The sequence below is a fragment of the Anser anser genome (genome assembly GCF_964211835.1).
Source record: "Anser anser genome assembly, chromosome: 19".
NCBI lineage: Eukaryota > Metazoa > Chordata > Aves > Anseriformes > Anatidae > Anser > Anser anser.
The window spans coordinates 11,261,863-11,289,663 of record NC_139740.1 but is presented as its reverse complement, the minus strand read 5'-3'; the positions used below and the strand labels follow the sequence as shown (position 1 = coordinate 11,289,663).

At 36.7% G+C, this 27,801-nt stretch overlaps 2 protein-coding genes across 7 annotated transcripts in view; both read right to left on the bottom strand.

Moving 5' to 3' along the window:
- The window catches only part of RHBDL3 (rhomboid like 3), a 73,815-nt gene extending 73,115 nt beyond the window's left edge, over nucleotides 1-700 (bottom strand). For all 4 annotated transcript variants that reach the window (XM_083805421.1, XM_083805422.1, XM_083805427.1 and 1 more), the window contains exon 1: nucleotides 151-700. The gene's annotated coding sequence lies outside the window, so the exon portion shown is untranslated. The remainder of the gene's footprint in view (nucleotides 1-150) is intronic.
- Nucleotides 701-817: 117 nt separating this feature from the next.
- Nucleotides 818-27,784, bottom strand: RHOT1 (ras homolog family member T1). Of its 3 annotated transcripts, XM_083805381.1 has the most exons (21): nucleotides 27,572-27,784; nucleotides 23,679-23,737; nucleotides 21,368-21,449; nucleotides 20,092-20,135; nucleotides 19,554-19,607; nucleotides 19,156-19,208; nucleotides 18,507-18,615; nucleotides 17,834-17,935; nucleotides 16,301-16,399; nucleotides 15,764-15,872; nucleotides 14,703-14,823; nucleotides 13,946-14,030; nucleotides 13,409-13,554; nucleotides 12,693-12,793; nucleotides 12,317-12,447; nucleotides 11,918-12,001; nucleotides 11,099-11,218; nucleotides 10,542-10,744; nucleotides 9,032-9,154; nucleotides 3,397-3,540; nucleotides 818-1,958 (listed from the first exon to the last, which is right to left on the bottom strand). In XM_083805381.1, exons 1-21 carry the CDS (start codon nucleotides 27,606-27,608, stop codon nucleotides 1,841-1,843), a joined length of 2,124 nt encoding a protein of 707 aa, XP_083661507.1. In that variant the 5' UTR covers nucleotides 27,609-27,784; the 3' UTR covers nucleotides 818-1,840. The 3 variants fall into 3 exon arrangements, with proteins under 3 accessions (XP_083661507.1, XP_083661505.1, XP_083661506.1); XM_083805379.1 differs by lacking the exon at nucleotides 3,397-3,540; XM_083805380.1 differs by lacking the exons at nucleotides 3,397-3,540; nucleotides 9,032-9,154.
- Nucleotides 27,785-27,801: the final 17 nt, after the last annotated feature.

The following is a 27,801-nucleotide window of genomic DNA, read 5'->3' as shown; positions in this document are numbered from 1 at the left end:
CACCCCATCTGCAGCAAGTTCAGATCGAGCAGAATGGATGGTAAATCAAATCAACAGCGGGAACCCTGATAAATATTGCAAAGTTGCCAGCTGTTCCACAAAAACAGTATTTCCCCCCCACCAAGAGAAGGTTACAGAGAAGCAGCTTACCATTTATCCTAGCACAGGCTTGCAAGATGTGAGTTTTCCCCGTGAGTTTGGTTAGCACCTCAGAAATGTTGGTCAGGCCACGGGGTCTGGTCAGAGCAGTCAGTCCCCAGAGCTTTGTGTGGCTGGACCACTGAGACAAGTGTCCACAATTGCCCAGATGTGCCAAAACAGGGAGATTTACTTAAAAATATGGGATTTTTAAAATTACTTCAGGAGACTACGTTAAAATTACACGGAGGTGATGTTTCTGAGCTTCAGTTCTGGACTTTCTGTCTCCCTCTCCCCCGCGGCACAACCCGCCTCATGGCTGCCCGCGGCTCCCGCCTTTTTCCTCAGGGACCGCCGCGACGTGAGGCGGCTCAGGGACACCCCCGTCCCGCCGCTCTCCGGGACTCGCCGAGCTGAGGGAGCCAGCCCGGGGCAGGAGGGAGCCGGCCCAGGCCAGCAGCGGCGTCGCGGCCGCCCCCCACCGCCCGCCTGGGTCCCGTCAGGCCGGAGCTGGGCGGGAGCCGCGCTCCCCCTGGCGGCCGCGTCCAGCCCCGGTCCTCCCGGCTGTTCTGTTTGCATGGCAATACGCACCCTGCGGCGTTTGCTGGGCCTTAAATATAAAGGATAAGGCCTCACAAGCATCGCCTTCGGGCTGAGGGGGAAGAAAGATGACGACAAACACAGTACACAGTTATTTTATTGAAATATTCGAAAAGGCCAGCAATGGAAAAATAAGTTTGTTATGAGGAAGTAATGTTCCATTTGATCCTTAGAAAAGCTGTGTCTACAGGTAACTCTAGCCAGTTACAGAATGCACTGTGAACCATGCAACTAATATACTACAGCAGAATAGGTACTGTGTACTAGTTTAGTTCTATCTTATACACAGCTTTTAACAGGATTGACACATGTAAGAAATTAAACAGCAGCACTCTTTGAATTATTAACATTTATAATATACAAATTTTCTTATCTGATGCATAAGGGTTATAAAACAACGTCGTGGAAAATGAATAACAGTTACACACAGCATGTGACGTTGATCTGGCAGTTTCTGAAGTTTTTGTTTTTCCTTTTAAAAGAAATTATTAGACTGCTAAGCATGTCACTGGTCATACAACGTACAAAATCATAGGCCAGGACAGCAACTGTGACTTTTTCTTGAAACACATATTACAGTAGGGAAATCTGTTGTTGTTGAAAGAGCAGATTAGAAAGAAAATCACGAATTCTGCCTGGTGTAGGTTGTAGTCCAAAAAGATTAAGTCACTTCAAATGAAAGTGAAATAAATAAGCAATCCTTGAGGAAGTACGATCCTCGAGTTGAACCTACTCTATTGAAAATGAATTTCAGCTATACACTAGTATGTCACCCTGGTGAAATACCTAAGAACAGTATTTTGAATAACTTCTTGGGGAGCAATGTTGTACTGCTTTAATATGTACAGGTTATTTACAACAAATTCCCTTTTGGCCTCACAAGTTAAGCCATTTTAAGCTGGCTGCTAAGATGCAATTCTTTGTTCCACGCATTATGCAATACTGTAGTTAGAGCTATAATTTAAAATAATCTTATGCATGAATTACAAATATTAATAAAGTAACTCTGCATATATAAATAGTTCTAGCAGAATTTAAAGCATTCAGAATGTACATAAAAGTTTATTTTTATTTGGTAGGGCCGGATGTGCTTCTTCTCAGATCATCGTTGCTTTAATAACGCTTTGTACATAGCAAAACCCAAAACGGCAAAGACAGTAGCACCAAAACTTGCTCGGAGCCAAAATGTAGAGCTCTTGAGGTCCGCTTGCGTCACATGCCTAAAATTTAACACACACACACAAAAAAAAAATAAATTATTTTCAGGACAAGAATATCAGATAATTTGTGCTAAACTACTCTGCTTTTGGAAATTCATCACTACACTTGTCACAGGCAAGGAGCTTACAGTTCAGCCTTTACTTTTCTTTAAAGCTTAGGACTTGATCTGCAGCCACGATCACATTAGCAGATCTCACTGAAGTCAGAGCTCACACAACTGCAGAAGAATGGGAGGGCAGTGTGTCCTCTTTGAGAGTACCAGCAAATGTTCAGAAAATAAAAACAAAAATAGCTAGCAAATTAATAATAATCCATAGTGAGAACAAGTCCATCATAGCAAACAAAGCCTTTTTTTGAGTTTGCATATTTCCACTTTTCCTTGCAAAGTTTTCCAGTACTGTTATATATCTACTTGTGTTTCTCCATCCCCAAAGAAAACATTTTACTGACAAGTAGCAAGTAATATTTTTCCAAAAGCTAGAATCAAAAGAATGACAGTTTGTAAATCCCTTTCTTCCCAGTACAGTCACAAGAACAGCAATAAAAACAGTCATCCAATACCAAGGTGAAAGCTAAGAGAAGGTGCTAGTGAAACAGGCAGTGACAATGGCATTAACAGAAAACGAGAAGATAGAACAGTATGAAGTGACTGGATGACGTAAGAAGCCACGTTTTGCATGACAGTAGACAGCCAATGACCCAACTCTCCCAAATACTGCAGAAAGTTTGTGAGCATGCTCAGTTAAACACTGCTAGACATCCTCAAAGTAGTCTCAAGTATGACAGCTTACCATAAAGCAGGAGCTACCATTTAAAACAAGTTATCATATATGCCATAATTCAAAGCACAAGGTCCTAAATAATAGCAAAGAGTTTGTTTGTTTGTTTTTGTTTAAGATAGACCTCATGAAAGAACTTCACTAGCCTACGTATTTCAGCCTGTATGTATCACGATGGGTTACTCAGTGTAAACTGCAGGAATATTAAGTCCAAGGAGCATACAGAGATCCTAAACATACACAGTGCATAAGAAAGTTCAGATAGTGTGAACTGCAGAGCTGTCATATACAAGCTGTTTAGTAAAGCAGGAACTGTACTTGCTATCAAAATACACAAAAACAGTTTAGGATATTATTTAGCAGACATTTGCAAGAGCAATATAAGCCACATAGATAATCAGTGTACTACAATATTGCATGCTGAAGGCACAAATTCTTTGGTGCATTAACAGCAAAACACAGCTGCTCACTAAAAATTCCTAATCTTAGTTAACAATATCTTGGTGGGTTATTGAACAGATCAAATTCATGAATTCCTGCACGCATTAGTTCTGCATCTACTTTTGACAAACCCTCTGCAAACTAGAGGTCAAGTGGTTGTTGAGGGGGAGAAAGGGATAAGGCAATGGCAAGATCACCTTAGTTTGGCTGCTGTTACCTGTCTTCAAGTAAACGTGGACCAAGAGATGACTCCATGAAGATGGAATCTTCTACAAAGTTGACGGCGTGCACCTGCTGCATAATACTGCTCTCCTCGTCTGCTAACAGCATGGCACCCAACTCATCTATGTAGGGTCTTAACCTTTTTACACACATGCACAGTTTGCAGTTCATAGCATGGCTCAACAATAGTAAGTGTCTCAAATATGCTCAAATAACAAAGCCCAAAGAATTTACCATTTTTACCCATCTAACCTCCAATTCTTGTGCAGTTGTTAAAAACTTAGTGGTTGGGAAAAAACAGAAATAAATGGAGTTTAAGAACAAGGAAAACTGCTTAAGAAACTGAATCTCTTCTTACTCCATCTCCAAAGCATAAATTTTCATGTGTCCACAGGATACTGCAATACTCTTGCATCATACGCATGAGCTAGAGTACCTGTGCTAAACACACTGGAATGACTTAACACACCAGCTCTAAAATTGACACAATCTCATCATCATTGATAATTCAAATCAAGACTGTATTTTATTAATACTAAAAGCTTTAGCATTTTTTTGTTGTTGTTGGAAAAGACTACAAAACCCTTGCCTTAAAATCTGTTATAAACCTTACCTTTGTATGTAAAATAAATCACTTGTATGTGACATGATGTTAATAAGTTATGTGACAAGCTCCGTTGGGTGAATATTTGTGTAATTAACAACTCTCAAGACTAATTTGGTTAATTCTAATGCCCAACTATTTGTATAATTTAAATAAACATCCCTTTAAAAGTGTGAACCATTGCTTAAATTGCAAATGAGTGCTTTTGCATTGCCCTGTAAAGTGCATTCTCATCTACATTTTCTGATTCTTATCTATAATTTGCCTTGTTTTGACTTTTGCACACGTCCATATTCAGTGGTATTCAAAAAACTTGCTTCATCCTTTTAAAAACAATTAATATATTCTCAGTCATGATAAAATCCTCTTTTCATGTCTAAAGGGAGAGTAAATTGACTCGGATCCCTTTTCTAAGCCTAACAGTTACAGATTCTTTCATTTAAAGAAAGAAACTAAACCAAAGCAGGGATTTGTTTTATAACCTCAAAGGAATTAACATGGTTAGTGCCCTCTGAAGATTTCAGTCCAAATACCCAAAGCCCAAAAATACTCACTGAAGTTCAGAACATTATGGATGTCTAATTGCTTTACACCCTTGGAAGGAAATTTACTGCTTCTCTCTTATGTGTTCCTTACACTGTCCTAAATTCCATTTTTGTAAATTTGTTCGCTAATATTGTTCAGCTGCCATTAAGAAAAAAAACCTGAGTGTTTGTTTCTGGCACAGGTTTTCTGATTTGAAGGTAGCTATAATGTATAACCTTCGCTCAATACATCACAAAAATTCTACCTCTTCGATAAATAACATTCAAATTTTATTTCAGTGTAGTTGTGTTTATGAAACTAATTTTCACCAGTGGTAGAAATATTACTGTCCTGATAGTAAGAGAGCACCTGAAACTTTCACTAACTCTAAACTAGAAAAATTATTCTCTCCAGTGGAAAAATTGTATATGGATGTGTGCACACATACATACACACACACTAGTAGTTAGGACTCCATAAACGATGCTGTATTTGAAATTCTTACTAGCTTTTAAACTTCTAAAATAGATTGGTGTGCATATTTAATTGGTGTGTCTAGGAATTTTGCCTTTGGCATAAAATTCAGATTTTAATGCATACTTGGGGAAAAAAAAGAAGGCAGATTCAACCTGCCCTTCACAGTGAGCCAAGTAACTTGTCACTTGTTGAATAGTACCTTTGAGATCTATACAGTCTTTAAGAGGCTTTAACAACTCACAAGAAGTTTGCCACATGTACTTATCAAGAAGTTAACTGAGCATGCCTGTCATGGTTACACACAGAAAACCGCCGAGTTATGGTCCAATACTGACGCTTTTCCCCATGTCAGTAGAAGAAAAATCCCAAGTCTGGGGAGGTTTAACCTTAACTATTAAAATTGAAAAACATTCCCATATGAACTACAAACACATTTTAAAAGCACAGTGCTGAGGCCACGCTAGTCACATGGTTACTCATGCCAAAATTATAGGCAAGTTAATGCAGCCAGCAAGCAGCAGGCTGCTCTGACAGATGATAGGTTCTAACAATAAAATACGAGCAACTAAATTCCAAAAACATCAAGTAACGTGCAAGCTGCTGCAGCTTCCTTCAGGCACATATTTTCCTAGGATGCAAACCACTCCGGCAGTTAGAATTTTTCCCCATGCATTAGTTATCTAAAATGTGAAAAGCGCCAAGTGCATGTTATTATCTACAAAACCTAAAAAGAATTTAAAATGCCAGTTCAATATATTCTGTTTGGAAAGAAGTCAGAGGACGTAGCTTTGCAAAACTCCACTCAGTATGCAGCACTAAGCATTTTAGAAAAGGACAAATACAGGTGAGAAGAATGTTGTTATACTCTCCTAAACTATTAGGGACACCCAAGTCAAGGGATAGATTTCTGCCATCAGATTGAATAGCACATGGTGAAAAATAAAACCTGGACTATATCCTTAGAACTTTCCCTTATAACAGGAAAATGAAACTACTGTCTTAATTTCACAGGAGGTTTTCATAGAAAAAAAAATCTTACAATTCCTGAAACAACCATGTTTTATATGCAAGTAGAATTCACTTACATTTCACGTTATTTAAAAACTTTAGAAGGAAGAAAATGAAATGGTCTGAGAAGTCTCCCTCACTGAACAACACAGTTCTCATGCATAACAATTATTTGGAAATGAACTCCGCTGACAGAAGTGTCACTACTATAAAAGCAGAAGGCAGCAAGTGAATGAATTTAAACCAAGAAAGCAGAAAAACACACTTAAAATCCATGCTTTGGAGTTAGGGAAGAAAATAAAGCCCAAAATCCAAGCTGATAATTAAAGAAAGGGTTAGAATGACATACGCAGAAACCTTGCTTTTAGAAAGAGGTAAAACAATGTAATAAGAAGAGATTAAGTGCCAGCCAGACAAATACAAATGAACACCTAAAGGAAAAAAAAAAAAAAAATTAAAAATACAAAAATACTGCAGCATAGTAACAAGTCTCATGCACGCATGTACAGTGCTTGGAATGCAGTGCCTTCTTCCTCAAAGAACCAATGAAGTGTGATCCTGGGTAGTTCAAACCAACAATCCTGTTCCCACACAAGTATCCCCAAACTGAACTTCCACATTTGTTGAACCTGCCTTTCTGAGAGCCTATAAAGCCTCAGGAGAGTCTTTGAAGCTTGTCCACAGAAGAGAAACTAAAGGTGGGCATTAGTTTTTTCAGCTGCATAGAGGCAATGTTCTTCCTTTAAGTACTAAGTGTGGAATATTCTAATGTACTATTATATTGTGCCTTAGTAACAGTGTTTAAGCACTACTTGGCAACAAATGACACAGGAAGGAGTCCAATCTGAAAGATTTCTGTTTACCTACTTCCACTTTCTAGAGCTTCAGAATGGGAAGAGATCAGGAGAATATGACCTCTCGAGAAGCCTCCTTTACCCATTAGTTATCCAACTTCTGCCAAACTTTCTGACCCAATGGTAAGCACTTGTAAAAGCAAAATAAGAAATCATATAAAGTAGCTTTATCAGAAAATACTCTTTGATTCAAGTGCTGTTTTTAAGCAGAAATCATTAAAATGCTTCTAAGAAGCTAACGTTTCTAAACAAGAGAACTACCTCTACTCTCCTGAGTCTACAATTAGGGGCCAATCTCTGTTTACGGATATCTCAGCTCTAATATTCTTTCCTATGTATACAGTTCTACAGTAAGTCCACGTACTGAAGGTGAATAACCTGCAGCAATATGCTCTGAAGAGCTAACTAGGAAGCACCTTATTGAAAAGAAATTAGCCTGCTGGAAACCCGCAACGAACCCCAGCAACTAACTGAACGACTGCAAACAATGATTCTAGGGAACAGTTTTTCCTTTCTGGAGGGTCAGTGCAGACGTCTGCAAGGAATTCTCTTTGCCCTGAATTACGGACTTTACAGACAGTAGTATATTCGTATGTTTATTCCACACTGCCTACTGACAAGGTGTGGAAAGACAGCATCCCAGGGCTTGTCAAACAAAGATTTCAACGCCTCCAGTCCTTGACAGTATCTCAGAGGAACGAAGTACAGTGCCTAATGCAGGACTCAAAAAAAAACACAGGCCCACACGAGAGAGAAACATGTCACAACACTTAACGTAGCAATCCATAACCATTCTGAAAAATGGAGATGAGTTATAGAGGCGGATCAGCCTCAATAACGATGAGTTGAGATTTTCTAGTAGTGACCACTGACTGAAGTATTAAAGTAACAATATGCAAAGAGACTTCTTTTACAGGGATCTTTGTCTGCGGGATGACAGCTGGAGAAGAGATGCGGTATGAAGAGTTTCACTCACATTCATGTCATTTTCTTAAGCTAATGATTTTTTCCCCCTTCTCTAAATTCTTACTCTGATTAACACTTCTATCTTGGATTAAAGTTGTATTTCACAAAGATGCTCAAAGGTGTATTGTCAATGGGTATATCAGTAGGCCTCCTATGTATGCATAACTCACATTTAAAGGAAACATCCACTCTTATTTGGAGCATCTACACCTGAAACCAGTAAAAAGTAGTAATATGCATGGACCAAATATATGCAGAACATGTCACGATATTCTAACCACGGTCCTCAAGTAACTATGTTTATCATAGTCTACGAGACTATAAAAGGGACAGAACTACTACACTACAAAAATTGTTCGGTTTGAACTCCCATTTGCTGGGTCAAGGTGACAAGTGCTGAGCTGTTAGTAAATCACGTGTCAAAAGCAAGGTGTTTTATAAAAGCAGCCTGCAGTAGACACGAGGCAAGGTATAGGCACTGTTTTCAATGCTGAAAACCAGTTCTCTTTACCCATTGCTTTTTCCAAAATATCTGCAAATGCAAATGGTTAACTGTTTACCACTTCTTACATATTGCATTTTATTCAGAAGAATTGGATGTTAAAAGGTCCAGATTTTTATACAACTTACCCACTTTCTGTGTAAACCAGGCATAATACACACCCAGAAATTCTATCAGCTCCCAAATATCAAACAACAGCAATTATAAGCATGTAATATGTCATACAGTGATGTTATAGTCAAGCTGTGCCTTTTCCTGCATTACTATTTAAGTGAAAGTTTTTTTTATAATAGGTAACTAAGAGGCACTAGCTCTAATCAACGCTAAACAAACCTACATCTCAAGTGAGATCCATTACACAGACTTATATACGTTACTTGATATCCATTACCAGTTCCCTGAAAAACATAGTCCTAATTCCTCCAATATTTTTGCAATCAAAAACTGCCAGAATTGACCACCAAGTTGGCAATGTTTCAGAGAAATAACTGGACCAAGCTCAAAAGAACCAAAAGTACCTTAAACAGATCAAATTTGACAATTTTATGACAGTTATTAAAATAAGTATCTGCCTATTTTGTGAATATGGAATGAAAAATCTGCAGTATAGAAGGTTACCAACTGCTTTTTCAAAAAAAAAAAAAAAGCTTTATTTTAAAAGCACACCTGGTACCTAGTAAATAAAGTTAAGGACCTGTTAAGAACTGCAGTGAAGAGTTTGTTCTTTACAGATTGCAGCAAGTCTGAGTTGAGGAAGTTCTGACAGATGCAAAATGTACACCTGTTGCAGGCGCACATACAGCGTAACCGGGCATGGCTGCGAAAACACACAGAAGGACAGGAATTGAAATCTTGCTCATATAATCAGGTGCACATTAGGACTGTGCCACAACCAAGAGAGATTTAGGAATAAAAGGTACATTTGAATGAGTAAGGAGAGGAGAAAAAAATACACTGGGGAAGCAAGGGTAAAACTACAGCTGTGCAGAATTTTAGGGTTAGATGTTCTGTATCGTGTACATTTTGGCATTACCACCCATACATAGATCTTAATAGCAATGTACAAACATGAATGAAAACATTTGCTGAATTTAAGTTTGGAAGGAAGACATACAAGTATGTCTGAGTATGTCTGCACAGCAATAGATAACACCCGTTTTATAAAGGAAAGAAAGCCACGTAGTCTACCACTTTGAATGCACGCTTTACAAAGTGAGTTACCTCTACTTTTCCCACCCTAAAAAACACACATGCTTGAAAACTAAGGGAGAAGCAGGAATATTGCTATGACAAGACATTTGGTCAGCGCTACACTTTTTGTGGTTTCCAGTATTCCAGCACTACAAAAATAAGTATAAGAGAACAAAAACAAAACAAAAGCTTTACAAATCTAATCCAATAAATTTGGTTTCAAAAGTATATTAAAAAATCCTAGATTTTGGGTGAAAGTGACATTAGTTCTGTTTAATTTAAAGCAAATGTCAGCTGTCATACTAGACTCCGTCTGCTGTAAGATTTATCTAGTTAATCACATTAAAAGCTCCACCCACCAAAAAAAGAGATGCAAAGTGAGCTTAGCAACAGTGAGATATGTAGTGAAAAAGCACGTGAGCTTAAGTATATTGTATCTGAAGCCAAAAAGGTATTTATACAGAAGTTATATTAAAAAAAGTAAAAGCAATCAGATTTGTGGACTGAAGCAAACAATAATAAGCACACCAAAAATAATAAAAAAAAGCTTCAAGCAGTGCATTGGGGGAAACTTGTTCACAAAAGAGTGTAATTACTTGTAAACAACTGTAAAGTTGAGCTATTATCAAGAATTACAGTACAACTTATTCACAATTATCTTAAAAATATCAAGATATGAATAGTGAGATATTGAGTGATGCATCCACAACAATGACAGAACAGAACCCTACATATTCATTGAACAGATATACCTAAAAACGTAACTTGAGCTGTATGAAATAGTGTATTCTTTTAAAAATACGTTACCACAACAGCTGACCGTTTTATATATTGGATTTGTACCAACTTTCTCAATTTGACATAATTTCAAGTTCTACAAAAGTCACTTATGTCTCTCTCTGTTGCTAAATCTCAGTGAGGCGAGTTCCATCCTCATGGCTAACAATGACAAGCAGTGCTATTGTGCGTGATCCATGCAATACGAAAAAAACCAGAATGGTTCAAGTACTTACGGATACATTGCCATAGTTGTCAGTTTAACAAAGATATCCTTACTCGGCACATCAACAGTATTACAAGTAAAGGCTTGAGGCGGAGGCATTTTGTGTTTCCTGCAGAATTCGGCAGGAGAAATACTATATTCCTGTCTGACTTCATGCAAGTCAGACTTTGCAGCTACCACTAAGCATGGTATTCTGCTATCCATGAAGTGTTGCTGCAAATTTAAAGAAAGAGGCATTATATGTTATATCCAACCTGGAACAGCCTAAATAAAACTTTGCAACAGCATTAAGATATATTAATTGCACTGACGTCAAGCGCTTCTAGAAGCAGAATATTTTATATATACACAAGTAGACCTTACTTTTGTATTAATATCAAAATGGCATTTTTAATGCATCAGCCGTATATAACCAGCACGCATAAATAAAATGTCTTTTAAGCACTAGAACATGGCGTATGGGACCAATAATTGAAAATGAGTACTCATCAGTGAACATTATTTTTATTTATATATTTTTAATACGAGAATACATACATACACACGTATATGAAAAAATACACAAACCTTAAAAATCCTGGCACAGTACTCAAAGGACTTAGGGTTACTGACATCATATACCAGGCAGACAGCATCGCATATGGTCTCAGCATCAGTTAAAAATTCAGAGTCACTGACATCATGTAGCTGGAAAAAGAGAAAAAACTTTGCCATTATGCAGTTAAAGGAATTTTATAACTTTCTTTTTCTTGTGATTTTTACAGCTCATTGTTATGTATCTTTAGAATTAATGGACTGACAATAGGCAGAATTAATGAAAAAGAAGAGAAATTTACCAATGGAGTCAACATATGTGAGCTGTTAACATCGCATCTGCAGACAATCACAACCTCAGTAAAAAAAAGTTACATTTCCTTCTAACACAAAGTCTTAGATTCCCACAGAAACCGGCATTCATTCTACATAGGAAAATCAAAGAGCAGAGGACTCTTGGAAAACAAAGAAATATATTATCATGAAGTAAAACTACCATACAGCAAGCCCTTAAAGGAAGTATTTCAGCCACTGAAGATTAACGATAGCCATTCTAATCACCCCACCTGACAGATTCTTATATTCTAAATAGGTAGATTGCTTAATGGAGTGCTTTCTTTAAAATTTAGTGAAAGTTTCAAAAATAACAGATCCTGAACATATTCAGTTTAGAGTATTGGCAACATCTTAAAAATCAGAAATTATTTCAGCCTGAAAAAAATGGGGGAAGAGGACACGGAAGAAATTATGTTTAGGAAGTAGAAACAATTAAAGCAAAAATTCCTTGTATTTGTTTGCAGATGGCTTTCTATAGTTCACTGAACTTTATGATTAACAACGAGGCAACCTTACCAGCAAGTATTTTTCCTGTCCATACACATAGACTGTATTAATGGCATAGTAAGATTTGTGTTCTGCACGTATTTGCCTCTGCCTCTGAAAATGCAGAATTTCAGGTTAGGTCATAGCAACTTTCACCTTTCAGTTAGATTTGAATAACTGGTTTACTCCACTTATTAATGAATAAAAATTACAGTAATCTGTGGTTTATTTTGCAAGTCCACACATAGCTGTAATCCAAGATATACAAATAATTATGCATGCAGTATCAATTTGTCTATTTGCTAATCTTAAAAAAAAATAAATCTATAATCTCCAAACTCAGTAATAAACAGTAAAACTCTGTCAACTGGGTTTTGTTGTGTAAAATTAACAACATTTGTGTGTGAATATAAGCAAAGGGTTCCTTACTATTAGGTTTCTTCCAAGAAGAGCCTGAAGAACTCCACTTTTCCCACAGCCCTTCATTCCAATAACATTGCATCGGAAAACATTTCTCTGAGTCTGTTTTTTCTGGAGGTCTATCTTTTTATCTCTTGTTACTTTTGAGAAAATACAAATATTTTTCACAAAATGCACGTGTGGATGTACATGAAAACATTTAATGTAAATGGACAAGTAGCTTATAAAGCACACAAAATATTCTCAAAAATATCAAACCAAAAGTTTGTCTTGAGCAGAAAGTAAGAGAGAATGAAGTGAAAAAGGACATTTAAGCAATGTATTCTTGAGCAGAACTCTAAGTTTAAACTCCTAAAGCGTAACATATCCACTTCTTTTTAATTACCTGTAATTGCTGATGCTTGAGATTCCTGTTCTGCAAGTATCGAGTAGCCTAAATAACCCAGGTACTCCAGGCAACGCTGTACATCTAAGTACGTGGTCAGTCTAGTAGAGGGGGCAAAAGGAGTTACTAAATTGTTAGTATCTGTAATACCAATTCTCTGCAGTACTGAAACAATTTTTTCCTCCTGTCTCCAGATTGACATGATAGTAATAGTCTCAGTACCATGCAGTACCGAAGCACACAAGATTCTGGAGGTAAACAGTGGTAACTTCAACAAGCAAAACTCTTATGAAAGCAGTACTTGCTGCCGCCCATGAACTTAAATCATATTTTTTTTTCCTCAGAATAACATTCTCCTCATTCTCTATGTCTTCAATAGGAAAAAACCCTTATTACCAAACAGTATTATTCTTAACAACTCTAAAAGAGCAGAACAATGAAACATGGTCAAAACAACAGAAAAATATTTTGATAAGTTTCAGAGACATATACAAATTTTAAAGACATTTCATCATAGTTAGCACTGAATGCCGGTCAAATCCTGAACACGTAACAGTTATCTGAAATTCAGGCCACTAGATAGTTATATAAACTTCATTGCTTATGTTAATTTTCAACTATTAAACTTCCACTCTTTCTTCCACATTTTCTAGAGGATTCTACAAATTAGCATACCCAAAGTTCTCAAATACCAAAATGCAATGTAACACACTTACGTCCACTGAGAGAGAAACCCTTGGTATGTAATCCACCCTCTTTCATTTGTACAAACAGTGTTGTTAACATCAGGCCCCCATGGCATATACGGGAAGACTTTGAACAAATCTTTCAATTCATCAGGAGACAAAGCACAATCTCTATCCTAAAAACAAGCATATGGCATTAGACATAAATAGCACTTAATTCATATCTATTCTAAATTGGTACTTTTTGTCTGTACACTTGCAAAATTCAGGAAACTGGCTATAAAAGAACAGAACTTGCTTTCTTTTGACGTCTGTTCTTGTTTTTAAACAAGACTAAATACATAGGCTAGTTTAAAAAAAGACTGGTAGTACAACTCTATTTGCATTCTCTCCTTGTAGACAGAAATATCTTATAAACAACAGACCAGTTTTGACCACATCTTAAGCCATAGCCAGTTTCTGAATGAAATGACAATGACCAAAACACACTTTCTGATAATAAAATTGCTTGCAAACTAAGGCTCTGAAATATAAGAACGTATACACACACTCAAATTAAAAGCTTACCAAATCATGCTTATCAAAAATGCTTTGGAGAAACAAGTACGCATGATGATTTAATTCTGTTGTGCAGTCTGGAGGAATTTTTAGCCTATTTATTGAAAACAAAAACAAACAAGAACTGTTAAGTGAATTTACAAAATGCAGAATGTTTTAATTCAAAATAAAGAATTTTAGAATTACAACATTTGGTATTTAACTGTTGCATATAGTTTTAACAATTTCTCTTTAAAGAGATCAAAGCACATACTTTTTATTAGGAATTCTAAAATTTTGAGTGACTGTCTTTATATTACATGATATTTAGTCACCAGGGTTGTGTTTTGTTTTAAGGAAAAGTATATAGTTACACTTTTCAGAAAAAGCCAGAGAATTACTTGATCTCTTAACTTCTATTTTGGGAATTTTCAAAGGCTCTCCAGTGCCAGAAAAATACTAACAAGCCTTTTCTGATTTGGTGCTACATACAATAAAGCAGCTGCTCAGATCCATGTTGTAGTCTTGTATTAAGAGTCTCTTTTGCCATGTCTTTCTTAAAAAAGAGAGATAGCAATGCATGATCTGGCACAATGAGACAGGAGTTCTTCCTCTGTAATTTTCAGTCACATGAAGATTTTGGCTGATAGGTTGTAAAGTAAGGGAGATAATTAATGTAACAATAAGCTTTAAATAAACACTTTACAATAAGCCTTCCCTCCTGCCACAAAGGCAGCATAAATTAAATGCGTGTAAGCTAAAGAAAGCTCAAACAAGTGATACATACAGAGGAAACAAGTACTCTGGTGTAAGCTCTAAGTCATCGTCATATCCAAAGCGACGTAAAACAGTCCAAGTTGTTTCATGCCTTCCTCGCTGAATGAAAAGTGTGTGTAGAAAAAGAAAACCTAAAATCAAATGATAAAATCTTAAGGGCCTGAAAGACTTTATCTGCTCTAAGTATTTTTAATAGAATCAGCATCAGACTGAAAACAAGAAATACTCGGATTTTAAACCACTTGTATGACATTACAGAATAATCTACCTAGATGGCGGGTTCAGAAATCATGTTATTTGTAAAAGCATCTTTCAAGTAACTGTTTCCTTAAAACAACCCACTTGTTTTTCTGTTGCAGTTTGCTTCTTCCAATACCAGCATTTTAGAAGAACTTAGATGTATAAAAATAAGGACAATATTTTCAACAACTCAAAATAGTAAGCAAAACACTTAAAAAGAAGCCTGGAGAGCAGTCTCATGGAAGACTGCCTTTAATTTTTCTATACCAAAATAGGTGAGTAGGATTTTGGTTTAGCACTTTCCAAGCTTAATGAACACTGAGATTTCGCTGCTTAGTAAGGCTATGCCTTAAGATTCCCACACTTTACAATTTCTCACTAGTCCTATTACATATGTAAGCTTCACAAGTAAAGCAGTTACACTGATGCTCAGAAAACACTTCTCCTTTCACTTTTGCCATATGCTCTGAGCAAATCTGTAAAACACAGTGTTAAAACGATGTCAGAAACCACACCTTTCCGCCAAGTGTTGCAACCAGTAAAAGCCTGGAGAGAAGCTACAAGATTACCTAGGATAAAATCTCTTTTGAATCACTGTACTTATTTTAGATATTTGATTTCCAAACTTCTGCAACCATGAGTAAGAGACCTTATTTTATCCACCCCCATTCTTCCTGAGTTTAATCATTCCTTAATATCATACTGACACTACATCCAGCTCTTATCTAAAAGAATCAAGGTAGAGATCATATTCCCAAAGACTTGCTTCTTTACATAAAAACCATTATCAACTTTGTAACACACATCTGTTAGGAGTTAAGTAAGGCTTACCTTTTAATGTTAATCCATTATCAGCAACTCCATCACTCAGGTTTTTCCTAACTACATTCTTTACATCTTCCAAAGCTTGAGGTGCCAATGGCGTATTAAAACAAATTCTCTAACAAAAACCAAAAGAGCTTGTTAGGACCACTAGCTACTAAGGCAGACAAATGTCATGTCCTGTATAAAACGCAGCCTTAAAGGTTCTGATAAGCTAGTAAAGGGCAATCTAATTTCTTACTGGAAATAAAGGCATAGAAACATTTTTAATTTTGATTTTAAAAACAAGCACTGGGTCTTGTACATTTAATTTTTTTTTTCATTTTGCTCTTGAACTAAAATTCGAACTGCAAATAGAAATAAAATTAACGCTATTTCAGTTTTTATATATCTGCCCTTTTAGGCTGGACCTGAGACTTAATATTTAGGCCTGATTCCCTTCTGATTGACTTTACTACAATCCCTTGAAAAACAAGCACTTCTTTTTCTAGCATTATAGGAGTTTAATCATTAAACACAGTGAAAAGGGAAGCAAAACAGTGTTACCTGAAAGAAGTTGAGCTCTGCATCATTGAGAGTCCCGTCATTATCCTGATCAGAAATTCTAAAAATGCGAGTGAGTGCTTTAATACAGGCAGGTTTCATCTAAGGAATAAAAACAAAGTTCAGTATCTTTCTAGGCTTGAACATAAAAAGATTACACTGAATTACACAAGGCAGTTCGATCACATTGAATCAAATACTAGCCTTCATTCTGTATTTTTAGAATGGAGACATTTGCACACACAAGCACAAAAATAGAAAGGAAACAAATCCTGACCTAGCAAATTTAAATGCATAAATTTAAAACACTTATTTCACAATAAATGTCTTTCTATTCAATTATGACAAGAGCCTCAATCTCTTCACAAGCTGAAGGTAGCAATTCTTGACTGTTAATAAAAAAAATCAGTTCACTAAGTTCAGTCTTATTGCTACAGAATGCTTTAAAAATAACGGAATGGTTATTTTTTTTTTCCCCACTCCAAACATTTTTTGGTGGAAATAAAGGCCTGGCTATCCCAGTGCCTTGCAAAGCTCTAGAACTACAGTCAACTCTTCTAAATGAACATGCTATCTATATCCACCATTTTAGCTACGGCTTCAGAAGGTTTTAAACATCAAAGAATGAAAATCTTCACCGGGCTCATTCATCTACCAGGCAAAGCACTGATCATATGGACTACCACTACGACAAAAGAATTGCTGGGATACCTTCCAAGTGAAGGAAAACAGACAGTGGTAATTCTCTCCCAGCAACTAGAGTGGTGATGGACTCTTCTCTTCATAGAGGTCACAGAGATTGCACAGAGATTGGTTTTGAAAAACCAAAAACATTTCAGCACAACAATTATATCACAACACTACTAACGCAAAGATGATTCTGATGGAAGAAATCAAAAGAGTTATTCTCTCATTCCCTATTTAACAAAGTGTTTATGATCGAGACAACTTTTCTACTGCCCAGTAATGCAAGGGGGGTTAAGTTTCTAGATTTTTATTTATAGTTGCCCATAAAAAATATATATATATTTTAAGCTATTCTCTTCCATAATATGCTGAGCTAACTACCTACAATATTTTAAAAAGTCACATTACTTGTTTTTGATCCCTTTTGCCAAAGCCTCACAAGATGCTCAGAAAAGTTCTTTCCCTTATATCAGGATAAGTCTGGAGTAAATTTCCTGAAATAAATGGAGTTACTGTGAAATGAGTATCTAAAGGACAACGGAGTTGAACACGTGATTTTTTTAATATTACATTTGACTTAATGCCATTACCAAAGCTTCTCATTTTACCTAGCAATTTATTTGGGAAATACAAAACTGTCTTGTTTTGAATAAAGAAGGAAGACAGATGGGATTAATACAACACAAAACAGTAACCAGGTTCTGGAATCTAATGCGTGACAACTGGGGGACGGCAGGTGAAAGGTAACAGAAGAAAATAGGAATTGCAAAATCTTCTGAAAAGGAAAGAGCAATCAAGCAATTATCTTTTTTCCCCCTATATTGTTTTTAAAAATCTATGTATAAATACCTCTTTCTCCTCTGGGCAATAAAGAGGACCTGTAGGATGTAGAACAGCTTTCTGTGCGTAATAGAATAGCTCAGATATATTCTTCAAGTTTTTGGCTGAACACTGGAAGAGAAATTCTTATATTTATTTTCTAATTTCTTAACTATTTGGTGATTTATTCTGAAATCTAAACAAAGAATCAAGCTTTTAAAGTTCTAGCCCCATCTTGTGGGTACAATGCTGTTTTGGAAAAAAAGTCACCTAGTCCCCGTATATATTCAATAATTAATAAAGGAGGTCTCACTCAAATTTGCTGTCGTGCCAATAAGAAAGCTGTATCTACTTAAAAAGACATATCCAAACTTACCCATTCTATTTAGTACTTTGCAGACATTTTTTTGGTTTAACATTAGACATGCAAAGCTAACCGTTAACATTTTGCTAAAAGGCAAAGATTTGAGGAGGCTCTAAATACTAGAACAGTCTGCCAGCAACATTTTATTATGCAATAGCGTATTCTTCTCTAAAGAATATACAAACTCATCATGATAATGACCCTTCTATTTGAAATAATTATGTATTTTGAACAATGAAAAAAGTCAGTGTTTCTATGTTTCTATTTAAAATTTGCCATAAAAGTGCTTGGCGAGACTGTATTTTTTAGTACTCATTCTAATGTCAGAAAGTTACTCACCTCTACGCATGTTTCTATCTCTGTATATTGATTCATAATGGGAAGAATAGTTTCCATACTGCTGTATTCCACTAGGTCAGACTTGTTTCCAACTAATATAAGAGGCAGCCTAAAAACAACACCAAAAGAAAAGGTTAAGAGCTTTAAAAACAGAGGGATAGAAAGACCTATTTTACTTTTGCACCAGAAGCCATTATATTATTTTCATGATGTAATTAAATATCACTGTCAGCCAGTAGGCAAAAATAGATGACTGCAGTTTGGAGTAACTAATTTAAGATACATTTAGACAGAAATATACTGCCTGCTGTTACTTCCAAAACACACTTAAACACAAGAGTAACTAATCGTTTAATTATCATACAAAACCAGCATCAGTAGAAAAACTTCAAAGACCATGTAGTTAAAACTGGTTATATCACTACAAATATAAAAACACCTGGTAAAAGCTGGCTATGAAATTCAAAATAAACAGCTTTGCTGGAACATACAACAGACCTATATACTTTAAATATCTTGTTGCTTGAACTTCTTATATAAACTTTAAGTTTAGAATTTGATTATCTTAAACAATTAACATCCTCAACATTGTTGACTGACACCCATCAATGTGCAGCCTAATTCACACTTCTCAACTTTATTTATGCACCTGCTATCTTTATCTGTCCTTTCATTGATGAGAGGAATCCATCGACTCGTTACCTAAAGTGGGGTTAAAAAAACAAAAACATGAAAAATACAGTTTCAAATTTAATGACTGAACTGTGCACAAGCTTGACTACAACTGCTACTTTCCCAAGAAGTCACATATTTACCCACAAAAGAATAAAGAAATAAAAACTGGAGTTGGTTAATAAGCAACTCCTAACATCACTGAAAAGGACAGAAAACCCAAATGTCAAAATTGACCAGAAGAGAGTGCACAGATACATTTTAACAACTTGACCTTAAACACTATCCTATGAATTTTAAACATCTAACAGGTTTCACCATGACAAAAATTAGCATTCATTTCAAGCAATAATTAGATAAAAAGGGTTAACATACCTTATCAATAGAATTTTTGTTGTTAACAGCATATACTATACAAATCACATTTGCCTAAAATAAAAAGGAAAGATGTTGAATTCCATTGTTCAGTCTCTAGAGCAACAGAGACAATTAAGAACCCAATATAACACTGAAGAGAAAGAACAGTTCTAACATTAGTCAAAAACCATATCTCTAACTCACTTAAGCACTTTGTAGCCTGAAAGAAGAGCGAAAAACTTTTTTCTTTAAACAACAACAACAAAAAAGAATTTCTTGGACTACTGATTAAAATATCCTTGAGTTCTGTCCTTTTGCTTGGCAGGACAAAGCTTAAGCTCAGTTCACCAAAGCAGTGGTAGTACCCAATTTTCGTATTTAGAGCAAGGTTTACTATAGCAAAGGGCACAAAACAGAACTAAATGAAATGCCATGCAAGAAATAGCATGAGACTTTTTTTCTACAATTCAAACTGAAGCCCATCTAAAGCAGAAAAATTAAAAGGAAAAACTTCTCTAGAAGCAGAAAAAATCTTCTAGTAAACATTAATACTCACCTGTGATATTTCATGATAAAGCTGCTCATCACTTTGCTCTGCTTCTGCATTCAACAGAACAAGACAATCATTAATACTAAACATTTTTCTGAAGAAAACTGAAAGCCTTAAGAAACTGAACTAAGATATTTCACCAAGCTTGTAAGACAGCCTTGCAAAAGCTCGTTATTTAAATGGCTTTTTATAAAATGCACTAAAAATTGGTTCTACTATAACTACAGTGAAAATGATCCATTAATTCGCAAAACAGAAACAGTCTGTTGCTTATAGGTTTTTCAGCAGATATTCTAAAAAAGCAATAATTATGTTTGTAGATGGGTTCTCTCTGGAATGAGTTACAGTTTGCATCCCCTACATATATCAACAGCCCATTCCTGGGACAGTAAGTAGCACCATCTGTTCTATAATGTAAACTTCTACCACAAAATACAACACGTTAATTTTATTGCAGAGTCAATGAATATTTTTAGTGAGACCAAGCTTCTGTTAACTGAATCTATGAAATATTTCATCCGATAGAAAAGAAACTCACTCCAGAAACTTAAGCCTAAGTCTCATGAAAAAAAAAAAAAAGCATTATTTGTTTGTTCTAAATAAGGAACACGCTGAAGATATTAGCTCAACAGTGTTGGGAGACAGAAGACAGGAAGGAATCTGCTAACATGGCCTAATCCTTGGCTCCCATTACGAATTGTGGAAGGACTTTTGTCTAGCCGTGCAACCGCTGCATTTATTTATGATAGCATAACTTGATACTGAGCCTATTTAGTACATCTATTCGGTAAGATCAAAGAGATTGCAATGTATCAAAACCCAAAAATACAAAGCATGAAACTGACACAAAATGATAAGATGTCCAAACTCAAAAATTTTAAAAGACAGAGAATTTAAGGTATGTAAAGTCTCCTCCATCTTTGTAAATTTTTCCCCCCAAAATAATGAACAATTTTGAATGCCATGAAAGTACCTACCTGTGTCTGAACCTGTACATACCTCTGTCACACTAAAAGCACTAACTTCACTGGAATATCACTAACACTATCCTTCCGGTAGTGTACACGGTAGTACCAACAGCAGATACTGTTAGGCTTTGGATTAGTAGGATCAGCCACCATCATCCGATTTAGTTTTATCCAATGAATTGTTACTTTAACCTAGTCTTTTCCTACATGTAGCTTTGGTCCCATATCAGTATGACAGTTGAAGAGGCTACTGAAGTGGATAAACAATTCCATAGCAAATCAGTCAAACAATAACTATACTGTGTAGTCCTTACCTGAATAATCCACTATGTGGGTTGGCACTCTTTCAGGGGTGACATCAGCTGGAATGGTGATTTCTTCAGCACGTGGCGGAACCTTGAGTTGTAGAAACAGCGAGAAAAAACCTTTAAAAGATGATCGCTGAAAATCCTGCTGTCCAAAAAAGTGCTGTACTACCGCATTTCTGCCAATTAGTTAGCTTTAAATAGGCTAGCTTATTTCTAGTTCAAGCATTTTCTTTTTTGTGATGTTCTGAAACTCACTGCTGCTTTCTTGTTCTTTAATAGTCTGCTTACTGAATAAGGACTTTTCTCCTGCTTTGCAAGGAAGTAATGTTTTTAAGGGATTCAATGAATGGTTCAATAAAACTCAAATCCACTATATCCACACACCTTCAAAGAATTATTATAGTATTGAAAACTATAAATAAAATCTGAATTGCAAATTATTTTAAATAAAAACATCGTATAAATAAAAGTTTTGAATTCAGCGGGGTTATCACATTCAACCAACTACTAGAAAGGGCTCCATATTCTTTAGCAGGAGAGTAATATCAGAGTTAGCATGCCATTATGGACAGATTAAATACTGTTTAATTTATGTTTGTTTTCATTTTAGCACAAGATATCCTGACCCTACTACCATTGAAATCAGTACATGAACAACTACTGCTAACAGTGTGTGAGTTGGTAACCATTAAAAAAAAAAAGGCAGACAAACACGATGGACAAAATATAAGTCTCAATTTTTAAATGATCATAACCTGGGAACCTCCTTCCTTCTGACAAAGTATTAAATGTTAAATTTAAATAAGCCTGCAAAGCAAAACATGACAGTAATAAAACCTACATTCTGCAAAATACTGTAGGTTAGCTACGGTTGCTGGCCTTTTTTGCAGAGAACACTAATCCACATTCAGGAAGAATCAACTTAATTTTAACGAAAATATCCTGCACAGCTATTTATTGTCTTTATTTTATTTTTGAAAGACTCGGGGGGAGGGCGGTGGGGGGAGTGAAGAGGAAAGAGAAGGGGAAAAACGTGGAAAAAAAGAAAAAGGGGAAAGCCAATCACCTGAAGAATGGCCCTTTGTAAAACTTCAGCCTCTACTATATCCTCATCAAGAGTGATGACTGAATATACCAAGTACCTTAAACAGTATTCCAAAGTTTGAAATGTCTGCAACACATATCTACATAGCTCTGATCTGCGTGACTGATGGGCAAGAACTGTACATGTCTCTTTCAGAAGTTTATATAGAATGCAGAGCTTTTTTAATTTACTTCTGTAAATTCATGCAGATTTTGTGTTATATATAAGCGATGTTTTTCTTGCAAGATGAATTTAGAAAAATATACTACGCTATATAGAAGGAAGAAGCTGAGAAGTGAATAGATGGCTAGAATTCATTAAATGCATTGACAAACAACCTGTCAAAGCATTGGTCCCTGAATATTTTAACAACAAACGGAAACTAGAGCTCCTTTTTACCTGTAAGCTTGGGAACCAAATTCAATTATGCTAACAATCTGATCTTGACTCATGAACTGTGGTAACCTACTAATTTGCATTAAACGCAACGCAGTGTAGTTTCAAAGAGCAGAAGCACATGATGCCTATTTTAAGACTTGTGATCAGAAGAAATAAACTTGAATGTTTATATGTAAAAAGCTCAGCTATTCGCAGCCATTACAGTTCTTTTCATAGTATTGAGAGAACTATGAGCTGATTTTTTAAAGGAATAAAATGTGAAAGTAGCTTTACTTTTATTCTGGTAGAAAGCAGTAAGATTTTGTTTTGTTTTACTTCACCACTGCCAGGAAAACAGTATTCAAAAACAGAAATAAATGCAATGTCTTGCTTAGCTACAACAAATGGCTAAATACAAGTTATACAACACAACTTTTTGATACCTCATTCTCATTCATTTTTTAATTCACTTGCTCTTTAAATACAACAGTTCTTCAACAAACAAACAAACCCAGCACCTTCCCATTTATGAGTCTCTAATGTTGAAACTGCTGCCAGTTAAGACCAGATTCAACAACTTAAGAAAACTAACATTTCTCAGGTATATATAAAAGAGAGCTTAATTAGGCATGTGAAAAACAAGATAGGAGCTTGGATAAAATTGAAATTCCTAATCTTCACACAAACTAACATAAATCACTTTCCGGAAGTCACTGTTGCAGTTTTAGACTTAATTTATTATTGTAAATAGGAAGCATTATTTTAAAGCAAAGCCTAACAACTCGCTCTCTGAAAAAAAAATATTATACAACAGGAAAGAAATAATATTAAAGAAAACAAATAAGGATGTTCTACCTCTTCTGGAAATTCTTCACTGACAAGAGACATGATTAGTGATGTCTTCCCAACTCTGGCTACAAAAAAATTAAAAACAGAGATTAGATAATTTGGGTATGTTACACTCAATAGTTGCATCCCATCTTAAAAGGAGAAGTATTTTAAAAACATTTTCCAACTGGTCATGCTAAAGGCTTTTTATATGCTGTTTAAGTATTGATGACAGTAGTTCTCTCCAAATTCTTTTACGGTAAAAGATTTGGTTCCATTTCATATTTCTACATTGTCCAGAAGGGAATCACGTCCTACTCTCTTACGCAAAAGAATTAGCAGGTCTTAACCTTAATGTAGAATATTTAAAGAAAAAATATCGAAAACAAACTAGAAATGCATAAATACAGCTCAACAATTGGAAACTAAAAAAGCACACAGAAAGGTAATTTAGGAATTAACTATTTTTATAGTATTCTTGATACAATGATTATGCTTCAAACTACCAAGGATAAGAGCTGAAGAAGAAGACGTGGTACCATCATCAATGGACAAAATCTCCACAAACTAGTTGGACTACTTTGAAATTGCAAAAGCATAATCTCCTTGACGCAAATTCTGTCCCCCACAAAAAAAAAAAAAAAGTAAAAAGAGAACAAAACAAAACATAGAAGTGTTCTAATGCCATGGTTTTCTTAATTTAAATAGAAAAAAAATCACCTCTGCTCCAATATTCAACTGAATTTAATCATACAATTCAGTTCACCTATGAAGTCATGACTGCTGGTAACGCAGTTGGATTTCTTAGGTTTGAAAATCTTTAATGTGATTGTTTAAAATTAAGAGTTAATAACTTTTCTTGGGGTTCCCACGTTCCTGAAGGTCTTCACCTGTCAACTTTCTGTTCTTTTGAAAGCCTAGAAAGACTATTAGACCTTTATTTTTGACACCTTTCTATAGAAAGGAAAGTTTCAGATTCAAATACTATCTGCCATTGTATATTTTTGACAGCCCACCATTAACGGAAATCATTTCATCCTGGACATACAGCATCTTTGCTGGCATAAGCGGTTTGCCAACTAAGATGTTGCTTGCAATCAATCAGAGCCTGTATCACTGTGCCTATTGAAAACACTGTAAAAATCTCCTCTATTCACAGAAGCTATTTTGCTGACATTACTGCAATTTACACTTGCCTATTTAATTGTATGCAAGTCTGAATATGGGAGGAAGAAGAAACAAAATTGTAAGACCAATTTGTCTTCATGCAGAAAATGGCATTACTGAGCTGATGATCCAGTCAAAGTACCACCAAATTGTCCAAGTCTATTTTTGGTAATAGTAACAAAGGGCCTTCGGACGTCCGGAAATAAAAGCTTCTCTTCAATGTGGTAAGTTAAAGAGTGGTTATTACAAAATTATGAAAAGCGAGGGAAAAGTTACCCTGGGTAGGAAGACTTTTGCCTTCCTTAGGGAGAATAGACATATTTTCCTCAGTAGCATTAACTGGACAGCAGTAAGAGGCAAGTTTCTTACCACCAGTATGGTTGTCTTCTCATCAGGGATGCTCGTACAAGCTAAAAGAATAACTTACACTAACGGGTGTCCTCCTGCACAAGCTACATTTTAATATTCTTCATCCTGACAGAATGAGAACTTAAAAGCTCTCCTGTTTCCTTAGATAAATACCTTCCTGATATGTAAGTGAAGCTATTAGATAACTGCACAAAATTCTGGAGCATATTTTGCATCTGACCAAGTCAGCTTTCATCTGAAGTGGTGCAAAGCATGTTGGCTTTGCAAACATACAAAATCATTTTATTAATTTAATGGAACTGAAAATAGAAGGTTATGAATAGCTGGTTAGGAAAGAAACCCTGAGTATAAGCTTCTGATACACTCAAAGTGTTCTAGAGTTGCTTCTGTGAAGATACATAGGTTCAGGTGGAGAGATTTGGTTTATTTTGCTTGAATCTAGGTCAGCCATTTGTCTTTCCAATTCTGTTTATAGCCTTAGAAATAACAGCCTAAACAACACTGGCTGACTAGGATGAGGAAAACAGCACAGCGCTTTGTGATGATTAACCGGTCTTCTCTTTTTCCTCACATATGGAAGCCTTTTAGATCATGCTGTGTAAAAGTAACACGCTGAATGTTTTCTGAAAATTATCAGCTATTAAAAATTGATGCTTGCACCCTGGGTACTAGGACTAAAACAACCTAAAATCTAAAATGTAGACCACTGGGGATGAAAAAGGCTGTTTTGGAACAGGGTGACAACAAAAGGTCTTGCCATATTTCAGAGTCTGAACCTGCCAGATTGCTTCTATCATCCAGCAGGTTATTGCATGGCCCACATTAACTTGCTGTTTTAGGCCAATAAATAAATATAAAAGTCATGCATACAAAACAGCACTAATAATATAACTGACAGGTTTTTCCAATTTGTAAAACCAATGTCTCCCTTCTGTCCATTACAAATTTAAAAAAATAAAGATGCTCGCAATCTCTGACGTTGCTATTAGTTAAGAGATCTGTACCCCTGAAATTTTCAGTTGGACACACTGTGATCCTAGTTGCCAAAATCAGAGCACCTGCTCCACCTGTACTTCACCACCCCACAGAACCAGTTCAGAACACACCAGTGTGACCTTGAAAAACTCTTCTTCCCGCTGTAATGTCCCGAGAAAATTCTGTTACTATGGTGCAGCCAGTTGAGTACTGGGGGGCTACTTTGAGTAGGAAAATGGAAATGAATTCCTTTTAATTTCAGATCATTCCCTTCTTAAACACACATTCTGCAGCTAAAGCATGCAGCTAACACTTTAAAAATTCTTAATTCAAATGATTTTATACAAGTTCTTCTTCCCATTTACCACAATTACATATTAAAAAATCCAGCACAACAGGTATAAGCAGAAGACCAACTAATTTTAAATTAAGCGATAAAGACTCAGTCCAATTTTAAGCAGTATGTTCCGTGAGTGAGCTTCAGCCTGTCAAGTGTAAGTCTAAAACCGGTACCCTCAACTCATTGCTGAAGAAAGCAAAGGCAGATTAGGTTTATGTGCTCTGAAGAGGAATTCAGCTGTGTATTCTACGTGCACAAATGCATTTCTAAATAAAACAAGTCTTGTGAAGCTAAAAAAATAAAACCTTAACAAGTTGACTCTTCCTGTTTAGCATTATCTCCCTAGAGATTCCTGTCTAAAGCCATAGAGGATCTTTCTAGGCAGCACAGACAGAGCCAACCGAACACTACAAAATAACCGCATGAACTATACTATAAATATATACGAGGCATTCAGTTCTCAGGAAAGCTTTGTCAGGAGCACTGTGCTCCTTGTATAATTAGGTAGTTTTACGAGCAACAGTCAGTGATTACTTTGTACTCCTTTCTTGTGAGGAACTTAAAAGCACTTCACAAGCTAACAAAACAGAACCTCCTTGTTGCTACTTCCATCAACAAGGGGCTGTGCCTTTGAAAACCTAACCGCTTATTTGGGTAGCCAGATGTGAACTTAAGGACACAGCTTTGGAAACAAATAAAAAAGCCCAGCCCCACGCTCCCTTAGGCAGTGCGCGGCGCTTACCCAAGGTCACACAAGTTAACGGCAGGAGCCGGGCTCGGCACTGTCGGCCCCCTCCCGGCCCCCGGCCCCCTACCCCCGCCGCCCCCCGGAGCCTCTCGCTCACAGGAGCGCTCTCGTCCTTCGCGGACAAACACGTTTGGTGCCAACCCCAGGCCCAAACCCCCAGCCCGGGGCCCTCCGGGGCCGGCCCACGCCAGCCCCGCAGCCCCACGCCCGGTGCCCACGGCGGGGCAGGGGGGGGAAGCTCCGGGGCCCGCGCAGGGCCGGGGCTCCCCTAACGGGGCCGTGCCGGCCGGAGGAGGCCGTGCCGGGCCCTCCCGCACTCACGTTCTCCCACCAGTAGGATCCTCACGTCCTTCTTCATGGCCCCGCTCGCTGCCCGCGGCCGCGGGACGGCTCACATCGGGCTGGGCCGGAGGGAAGCGGCGCGGCTGCGGCCCGGGAGCCCCTCACGGCGCCGGCCCCTCACGCCCGGTCTCCCCCCCCCACATCACCGCCACCGCCTTGCAGCGGGCTCGCTACGGCGGCTGCCGAGGGACAGCCCCGGCGGTTGCGCG

Coding starts and splice junctions, on each gene's coding strand:
- RHOT1 (XM_083805381.1), bottom strand. CDS start 27,608: ATGAAGAAGGACGTGAGGATCCTACTGGTGGGAGAAC. Junction 18,616..19,155: donor AGGACAGATAAAGATAGCAG/GTGCATAAATAA, acceptor TGTTGTTTTTAG/GCTGCCTCTTATATTAGTTG. Junction 16,400..17,833: donor ATTGCCCAGAGGAGAAAGAG/GTATTTATACAT, acceptor TTTATTCCTTAG/ATGAAACCTGCCTGTATTAA.